Here is a 10,515-nt window from a genome sequence, read left to right as displayed (position 1 = left end):
AGCTATCTAAGGATGGTACTATAGAACGCCACCTCAAGGTAGGCCTAGTGGCGCCATCTCTTGGTCAGGCCGGAAACTTATCAATCCACCCTCGTATACTATTTGCATCGCTTGCTCCGGCAACAGCTAAGCAATACGAATTGGCCTTGCGACAGTGATGGTTGTTTTGTGAGAAAAATAAATTCGATTTTTACGCGCCAAAGAGAAATACTCTAATTAGGTTTTTGACAGCAAGCTTTAAAAAAGGCGCTTCTTACAGCTCTCTTAATACTTTTCGTTCGGCAATACTTCTCATTTCTCAAGATAAGATAGTCGATGATGCAATGATCAGTAAATTCATAAAAGGTGCGTTTAGATTGAGACCGGCTAAGCCGAAGTATTCTCACACATGGGATGTATCTATAGTCCTAGATTATTTAAAGAAGCTGTACCCTTTACAAAGTTTAAGCTTGAAAGATTTAACTTACAAAGTAGTGGTACTACTAGCGTTAAGTACAGGACACCGGGCACAGACTTTCGCTAATGTTAAATTAAGTAATATCCGCTCAACTCCACAAGTTGTAGAGATAAAAATCTCAGATCTTATAAAAACGTCGGGTCCTGGTAGGTGTCAGCCTTTGTTAACTTTACCAAAGTTCAATCAAAACTCTAATATATGCGTATCATCTACACTAAGAGAATATATAAATGTTACTAGACAATTAAGGAGAAATGAAGATAAACTATTTCTAGCGATTAAAAAGCCACATGCGGCTGTCACTTCTCAAACAATTTGTAAATGGATTAAAAAGGTACTAGAAAAAAGCGGTATCGGTATATCTGTTTTTTCCTCGCATTCAACAAGACATGCGTCTACATCGGCTGCCTTAGCTAAAGGAGTCGATTTAAACACAATAAGACGTACAGCAGGATGGTCTGAAAATTCGCAAACGTTTGCCAGATTTTATAATCGACCTATACTTGTAAACAAAGATAACTTTGCCTCTGCTGTTTTAGAATTATAAGAGGTACTAGTTGTAAAAGGACGCTCATTTTAATTTTAATTTGTTTGGTATTATTTTGCACTATCAATTTTCGCAAAAAAAAGTGAGTGTTTAATAAATGAAAGCTCTATTTAAAATTGTTCTCTTTTTCTCTAAATATCTACATTCTGTAATCTCGAGAAAGAGGCGACTGAAATATAATTGCGCGATTAAACGAACTTACTTGTAAGTGAAGTTTGATCGCAATTATATGAAGAAGCCTCTTTCGAAGAGATTACAGTTCCACCCCACCAAAAAATTCTAGAAATTGTTTTGGGGATTTCTGTAAATCCCTAAACCCTAATAAGAACTTAGCAATTTTAAATACTCTAAAAGTATGAGGTTGGCTTGGAACGCGCAAAGTAGAAGCGTGGGGGGAAAATTTTCTTCCTCCCACTCTGACCGTCGTGACATCTAGCGAGATGAAGGGAATACTACATTCTGTAATCTCTTCGAAAGAGGCGACTGAAATATAATTGCGATCGAACTTTACTTACAGGTAAGTTCATTTAATCGTGCAATTAGTTATTGCCTCTCCCTTACGGAGAAGTTCGAAATAGGTGGAAACATTTAGAAAAACCCGGACTAAAGTAGTATTTTATATATTAGAAATAATTAAACAATAATTAAATTCTTGAACTGTAAAATTCCCAAGTAATGAAATTCTCAGATAATAAAATTTCCGAATAGCAAAATTTCCTAATTGAAAAATTCTTTATTATAAACAAAGACATTGTTTTTCAGAAATGAAAAAGAATCAATTGTAATGCAATTTTAATTATAATAATTTAATTGATTTTATCAATGAAAAATTCAATGGATTGTTTAAATTTGTGAATTTTTAAAACTGTTCGGAAATTTTATTATTCAGGAATTTTAAAATTCGAGAACTTTATTATTTGGTAATTTTACAAATCGCGAATTTTATTCAGAAATTTTATTGTTCGGAAATTTTCAATTTCGGTAATGTTGTAAACTGTCAGAAATCTTGTTTTTCGAGAATTTTATTATTCTTGAATTTTCAAATTCGGTAATATTAAAAACTGTTCGGAAATTTTTCTATACACAATTTATATCAAAATTTAAGAAATTTAAATTAGACCAAAATCCAAATTAAAAATCCCATTTAACGTCCAATAATCAAATTGATGCAAAATCCTGTTAAATAAAACAAGAATCCAACGACCAAATTTGGACCACAACCAAATTTGATCGTTGGATTCTTGCTTTATTTAATAGGATTTTGCATAATTTATATGATATATTATATGTTATACATAATTTATATAAAATTTTATTGATTTTTTATTTATATACAGTTCGAGACTTATTATTCGGGAATTTTACAATTCGCGAATTTTATTGTTCGGAAATTTTATTATTTGGAAGTTTTCAAATTCGGTATTATTGTGAAGTATCGGGAATTTATTATTCGAGAATTTTCAAATTCGGGAATTTTATAATTCGAGAATTTTATCTTTCGGCAGTTTTAGATTTCGCGAATTTGATTATTCGGAAATTTTATTGTTTGGCAATTTTCCAATTGTGTAACATTGTAAACTGTCGGGAATATTATTATTCAAGAATTTTTCAACTCGGGAATTTTATTATTCGGAAGTTTTATTATTCAGGAATTCTATAATTCGAGAACTTTATTATTTGGCAATTTTACAATTCGCGAATTTTATTCGGAAATTTTATTGTTCAGGAATTTTAAAAATCGGTAATATTGTAAGCTGTCTGGAATTTTCTTATTCGAAATTTTTTAATTCGAGAATTTTATTATTCGAAAATTTTGCGATTCGCAAATTTTATTATTCGGGAATTTTCAAGTTCGGTAATATTGTAAACTGTCGGGAATATTTATTATTAAACGAGAATTTTTCAACTCGGGTATTTTCTTATCCGAATATTTTATTATTCAGGTATTTTATAATTCGAGAATTTTATTCTTGAATTTCCAAATTCGATAATATTGTAAACGGTCCGAAATTTTATTATTCGAGAATTTTTTAATTCGGGAATTTTATTATTCATGATTTTTGAAATTCGTTAATATTTAAAACTGTTCGGAAATTTTATGTCTTATAATAATTCGAGACTTTCATTATTATTTGTGAATTTTACAATTGGCGAATTTTATTATTCGGCAATTTTACAATTCGAGAACTTTGTAATTTGGCACTTTTACAATTTGCGCATTTTTTCGGGAATTTTCAAATTTGGTAATATTGTAAACTGTCGGAAATTTTGTTGTTCGCGTTTGTTTTAATTCGGAAATTTAATTATTCTTGCATTTTCAAATTCGGTAACATTGTAAACTGTCAGAAATTTTGTTACTCGAGAATTTTGTTATTCTTGAATTTTCAATTTTGGTAGTATTAAAAACTGTTCGGCAATTTTATCATTCAGTAATTTTATAATAATCCGAGACTCTTATTATTCGGGAATTTTACAGTTTGCGAATTTTACAATTTGCGAATTTTATTGTGCGGAAATTGTATTAATAGGAAATTTGATTATTTGGGAGTTTTCAAATTCGGCAATATTGTAAACTCTCGGGAATTTTATTATTCGGAAATTTTATTATTCAGAAAATTTATAATTCGAGAATTTTGCAATTCGAGTCGAGAATTTTATTTTTCGGGATTTTTCAGTTGTCCCAAAAAAACCGCAAAATAATCATAATTTGCGGCATAAACTCGCAAACCCCAATTTTTAACTGACAGGATTTGTATTATATTTCATATTAATAATATATTTCTAATAATATTATATTTAAAAAATTATTATTTATTAGTATTCTATAACTAATCGCGAAGAGAAATGTTGAGTTTCAACTCGATTCTGAATAAAATGTACAAAAAACTTTTTTTTTTCTTACGGAGAATACTTTTTTTTAACGCATTTTTTGTGAAATAAAAAAAAATCTAGGCCGATATGTATGAAAATTAGCAAAAAAAAATTTTTTCGACCATCCGAATAACAACGAATCAACTCAAATGATATAACTTCTTTCTATTCTCTCTTTGTTTATAGCTTTTCCATATTTTGGTAAGCTTTCCTTCAAATTTAGTAGAGACGTAGGTTTTTTAAAATCGAAGGTTGCTCAAGATTAAAATAAAGATAAGTACTAATTTGAAATTCTAAATTGTGATAGGACATTTACAAATGAAGAGTCTGAGGAACAGGATGAGAAGATCAACATCTTTTCCCTCGCTTCCGGCCACTTGTACGAACGCTTTTTGAAAATTATGATGCTGAGTGTAATCAAACATACCAAGACTCCTGTTAAGTTCTGGTTTTTGAAAAACTACTTATCCCCAACATTAAAAGTAAGTTCTTTTCTGAATAATTTATAATACTTTAAAAAATTTTCATTTTAATTTTTTTTTTTAATTTAAAGAATTTTAAAATGCAATCTTGAAGACTTAAACAATGAAAAATTAAAAGCGTTTGAAGTTGAAAATTGTTAATAAAAAAATATTTTTATTTTACCAACTGTAAATATAAATAAATTATTTTACTAATTGCAAATATAAATAAATTATTTTACCAACTGTAAATACAAATTAATTAATTTTTATATGAATCTGTACATTTATTATTGAAAGAGAATAATAATTTTTTTTAACAAAACGAATCGAAATCCGTCCATACTTAATAATTTCTCGATTTTAACGTTAAAAATTAAACTGTTTCAATTCGAAAATTTTAGTAATTAAACAAATGCAAGTGTCCGATTGAAACTTTGCGAAATATTTTTAACTTAAAAATAATTTTATAATAATATATTTCTTATGAAATACTGTTTCTGTCTAAAATATTCCATTTTTAATCCATTCAATTTCAATTTTTTTTTTTTTTTAATGAAGCTAAAGAATATTGATTTCATATTTAGCAATATTTGACTGTTCATTAAAGACGATTGAATTGAAACCATATATTTAAATGTTTATTTTGTTAGTGAAATTGTTAAATTTAAGTGTTTAAGTAACAATTGAACACTTTTTATTTGTAGACAAAATTTGAGTAATTTCAAAAGATTAGAAATGAACTTTAAACTTGAAATGTAAATTTTTACAGATTTGAAAAAAATTTAGAAACTTTTCAAGAATTGTCAAAGGTTTCAAAAGAATAAAAACATTTTCTTAAAATTCTTAGGAAATTTTTAAATGATTTTTTGTTTGGAAAATTATTTAAAGAGGATAGTAAAAAAATTTTTAAAAGATTTCCAAAATTGTTAAAAAAAAGAATCTGGAAGATTTTAATACATTTTTTTTTAATTTGTAGAAGTTTCTAAAAATTCTAGCAAAAATTTGAATAACTTCAAAAGATATTTAGAATTTCTAAAAAAATGTCAAAAATGATTTTATATTTTAAATTAAAGAAATTTAAATGAGATTAAAATCAAATGTAAAAAAAATGTAAAAAAATTTTTTTTAACTTCTAGATTTCTGAAGAATTTGAAATAAAATTTTGAAGCTTTTGTAAGATGTTTAAACTATTTAAAATTACAATAATCTAACTTATGATTTAAGAAGTGTCCAGTTAAAAAAATTTAATTTGTCAACTTTTAACGTTTCTAGCTTAGAATTTTTTTAAATAATATAATTTAAAATATTTTAAGTTAATTGATTCTTTAATTTAGATTATTGAAAATGATTACGTGGATTACATTTTTACCATTTTTTTTCTGAATCTTGGAACTCATTAGTTTATAAAAGTTAAAAATTCTAAATTTTGCAGATTATCTTCATTTTATTTACAAATTTTTATTTAAAATTTCATTTTTACGTGTAAATTATTGAGCATTTTAATACAACATTTTTAAATTAAAAAACTTTTCCACTTCAATTTCAAAAGTTTAAAATTCAAGAGTTTCACTTTGAGTGCTTTAATTTGTAGTTTATTTTTTATTACTTCTAATGGAAAAATTTTTTAGCATTAGAGTTCGAATTTTTTAATTTTATTTGCGAATAAAAATCGTAATTTTTGCTTTTTTTACCATCCATTATTTTTTTATTCTGCAGGATTTTCTGCCACATATGGCAAAGACTTACGGTTTTGAATATGAACTTGTACAGTACAAATGGCCCCGTTGGCTTCACCAGCAAACTGAAAAACAAAGGACAATTTGGGGCTACAAAATCCTATTTTTGGATGTTCTGTTTCCTCTGGATGTGAAGAAAATCATTTTCGTCGACGCTGACCAGGTAATTAAAATTTTTTCTTTTTAAAACAGCTTCCAAACAGGATCTAAAATATTGAAAATTTTTGACTACAAGCCTTTTTTATGCATTTCAAAAGCGAAAAGTGCTCTAAAAATAGGAAATATAAGGAGATTTTTCGGAAAAATTAGGAAATATATTCTTTTAAATAAATTTTCTTATTTAATTTAATATACTTTGTTATTAAATTCAATTTGAAAGGCTATAAATTCCTTAAATTTCAAGAAAAAATATTAAATTTTCAACCATATTAAAGAATTTTTAATAAAATATATCGATTTTCAGTCAAAAATGGAACAGGCACATTTTGAATTCGAAGAATTATTTTTTAACAAAGAAACTAGTTTTCAACAAAATGCTTAAATTTTCAACTGAAGAGATAAATTTTTAACAAAAATTAATTGTTTGGGGAAGACATTCTAGTAATTTTGTTAGAAAATTAATTTTTTTTTGTTAAAAATTCATATTATTTGGTTGTAAAGTCATTTATTTTGTTTGAAAATGGACTTTTTTTGTTGAAATTTCATATTTTTTGGCTTAAAATTTAATTTTTTGTTATCTAATTCGGTTTTTCGGGGATAAGCATAAAAATTCCATGTTAGAAAATTGAACTATTTTGTTGAAAATGATCTCTTATCTTGAAATTTTAAATTTACGATTTTAAAATTCAATTGTTTTGTAGAATATTATTGTTTTTTTAGTTAAAAATTCAAATTTTTGGTAGGATATTCAACTATTTTGTTGAAAATTCGTATTTTTTGGTAACAAGTTAATCTTCTTAGTTGAAAATTTATTTTTTCAACGTCTTTTTTTGGGGTTAAACATAAAACTTTTATGATTGAAAATTTAACTATTTTATAGAAAATCATCTTTTATGTCGAAAATTCATATTTTCGGGTTGAAAATTTAATTTTTTGTTGTTGTAAAAAATTGATTTTCTTAGTTTAGTCATTAAACTTTTTGGAAGAAAATTCAACTAGTTTGTTAGAATTTCGTCTTTTTGGGTTCAAAATGATTTTTTTTTAACTGGAAATTTAACTATTGAACTTGTAGTTGAGAATTCATCACTTTGTTGGAAAATGTAACTATTTTGCTGAAAATTGTGTTTATTTAAAAAAAATGGTTTTATGGTTAATGATTTTTGTTCTAACTAAAAATTTAACTGTTCTATTTTTCGTTGAAAATGTATCCTTTTCAGTTCAAAATTGAACTATTTTATTGAAAATTAATAATTTTTAGATGAAAATTCAACTTTCTGAAGAAAATTCATGTATTTAATTAAAAATTCATCTTTTTTGGTAAAAAATTAATCTTCTTAGTTGAAAATTAATTTAATTAACTAAAAATTTACCTTTTCCAGTTGAATATTCAATCATTTTAGTAGAAAATTCTTCTCTTTCGTTGAAATTTAATTTTTTTGCATTAAAATTTAACTAATCCAATAGAATGTTACATCATTTTAGTAGAAAATTCGTATCTTTGGTTGAAAATTATTTTTTTATAACTTAAAATTTAAGTATTCAATTTTTTGTTCAAAATGTATCTTTTTTACTTGAAAATTCTTGTACTTTTATGTTTGAGAATTTATATATTTTGTAGAAAATCCTCTTTTATGTGGACAACTAATAATTTCGGGTTGAAAATTTATTTTTTTGGTAGAAAATTTATTTTCTTATGTTAATAATTCGACTTTTTGGAAGAAAATACAACTATTTTGTTATAAATTCGTCTTTTTGGGTTCAAAATGATTTTTTTTAACTGAATATTTAACTATTTAATTTTTAATTAAGAATTCATCACTTTGTTGTAAAATGTAAGTATTTATTTGAAAGCTGTTTTTTTTATGGTTTTATGGTTATTAATTGGTTTCTAGCTACAAATTGAGTTATTCCATTTTGCTTTGAAAATTGATCTTTTTTAGTTCAAAATTCAACTATTTTATTAATAATTGACCTTTTTTACATGAAAATTCATGTATGTTGTTAAATATCCATTTTTTTGGGTAAAAATTTAATCTTCTTGGTAGAAAATTCATTTTTTCATGAAGATTTGCTTAACCTAGTTGAATTAATTAATTTTTTAAAACTAATTTTTGGCTAAACATTTATTCTTTATACTTGAAAATTCAATAATTTTTGTACAAATTAGTCTTTTTTAGTCAAAAATTATTCTTCGTTGTTGAAAATTATTTTCTTTTTTTTTTAAATTCAACTATTCCAGTCCTTTCGGGTAAAAAATTAATTTTCTTGGTCAAAAATTAATTTCGTTTTTAAATGGAAATCTCCTTAATCCAGTTGAATATTCCATCATTTTAGTTGAAAATTCATCATTTTATAGGAAAATTGAACTATTTGGTTGAAAATTCATATTTCCGGGCTTAAAGTTTAATTGTTTGTTAGATAATTAATTTTTTGGCGTTAAAAATCAAATTTCCATGTTTGAAAATTTAATTTTTTTGTTGAAAATGATCTCTTATGTCGAAAATTCATATTTTCGGGTTAAAAATTTAATTTTTTTTTTTGGGTTCAAAATTCAACTTTTTGTAGAAAATTCAACTATTTTGTTGAAAATTCGTCTTTTTGAGTTTAATTTTTGTTTAAACTGTTCAATTTCTGCTTGAAAACTTATCAGTTTTAGTTGAATATTCATGTATTTTGTAGAACTTTTTTTTTAACTGAAAATATTCCTTAATTTGAGTTAGAAAATCTTCTGTTTAATGGAATTTTTTTTTAAACAGAAAATTGAACTTTTAAATGTTTTTTGGAACATTTATCTTTTTTAGTTTATATATACTTTATATTATATACTTTAATATTTGCATGAAAACTTATCTTTTATAGTTGGAAATTCCTTTATATTGTAGAAAATTAAATTTTTTTAACTGAAGATTTCACTAATCCAGTTGAAGATTCTACCTTTTTATTTCAAAATTCGTCTCTTTTGTTGATTTCTTTTTAAATGAAAATGTAACCATATTAAATATTTAATTATTCTGTATATTTAATTGTTTTGTAGAAAATTCTTTTTTTGTTTTGGTTAAAAATCCAACTTTTTCGTAAAAAATTCAAATGTTTTGTTGAAAATTCGTCTTTTTTAGTTGAAATTTTTTTAAACTGTAAATTTAACTGTTCAATCTTTGCTTGTAAAGTTATCTGTTTTAGTTGAAAAATTATATATTGGGTAAAAAATTCGATTATTTTTTTAAACTGAAAATTTCACTAATCCAGTTAAATATTCCATCATTTTAGTTAAAAATTCGTCTCTTTGGTAGAATTTTTTTAACATAAAATTGAACTATTAGATTTTTTGTTCACTTTACTTCATTCACTTTAAAATTTGTATATTTTGGTGAAATTATTATTTTTTTTTTTTTGTTGAAAATTCATCTTTTTTATTTTAAATTCAAATATTCCAATTTGAAATTCTTCCATCTAGTAGAAAAATCGTCAGTTTGGTAGAAAATAGAGTTTAAATGGATGAAAATGGATTTTGTTAAAAATTTATGCGTGGAAAATTAATCTTTTTGGTTAAAAATTCATCTATCATTTTATAAAGTTACATTCATAAATGAAAAAAGTAAACTATTTTTTTAAAAAATGCTAATAAAAAAATATAATTAAAATAAATTAAAGGTTAAATTTAATTAATTTAAAATCATTAAAATTCAATAAAAAATTTTAATAAAGAAAAATAAAACTTTCTGAGTTAAAAAGTCAACTTTTGTTTAGAAAATTAATTTTTTGAGGAGAAAATACAACCATTTTGTTTGTTGAGACTTGGTTAGGTGGAGTGGAAGTGTGAGAATGCGTGTCCATATCGAAGGAAGTATTTATAAAGAATTACGGTTATTGTATGATATTATATGGTGTGAGTGGTGATTATTAAGTGCAATAAAAGTAGGCTGATAAGTGAGATTAAAAAGTGACGTTTAAAAAGGTATTTGTATTTTATTATTGGCGATATACGTAAGGGGTTAAAATTTATAGGTTAGATCGAAAAAGTATTAAAATGGCAGAAAACGAGGGAAACAAGGAACTGGTCACGAAGTTAGGTGTAACAGCAGCAGATGGCGCGAAGTTTAATAAAAATACAGATATCGATAGAGACAAGACTGACAAAACTGAAACAACTGAAAATAATCTAGATAAGACAGACGAGATGAAAAAACGGGGTAGAGGGAGACCACCAAAAGAAGAAAAACTAGTAAGAGAAGCTCAAAATAACAAAAAGATAGATGAGATATTCAAAGCTTCGGAAAAAAC

At 24.9% G+C, this 10,515-nt stretch overlaps 1 protein-coding gene across 1 annotated transcript in view; it reads left to right on the top strand.

Annotated features, from left to right (window-relative positions):
• LOC117175341 (UDP-glucose:glycoprotein glucosyltransferase) overlaps positions 1-10,515 on the top strand; it is a 99,453-nt gene that overhangs the window by 71,001 nt on the left and 17,937 nt on the right. The window contains exons 15-16 of the mRNA XM_033365049.1: positions 4,183-4,357; positions 6,056-6,238. Coding sequence (XP_033220940.1) covers positions 4,183-4,357; positions 6,056-6,238 — 358 coding nt within the window. The remainder of the gene's footprint in view (positions 1-4,182; positions 4,358-6,055; positions 6,239-10,515) is intronic.

The sequence above is a fragment of the Belonocnema kinseyi genome, chromosome 6, assembly GCF_010883055.1.
Source record: "Belonocnema kinseyi isolate 2016_QV_RU_SX_M_011 chromosome 6, B_treatae_v1, whole genome shotgun sequence".
In the NCBI taxonomy this organism is placed as follows: domain Eukaryota; kingdom Metazoa; phylum Arthropoda; class Insecta; order Hymenoptera; family Cynipidae; genus Belonocnema; species Belonocnema kinseyi.
The sequence above is the reverse complement of the archived record's forward strand: the minus strand, read 5'-3'. Positions and strand labels throughout refer to the sequence as shown.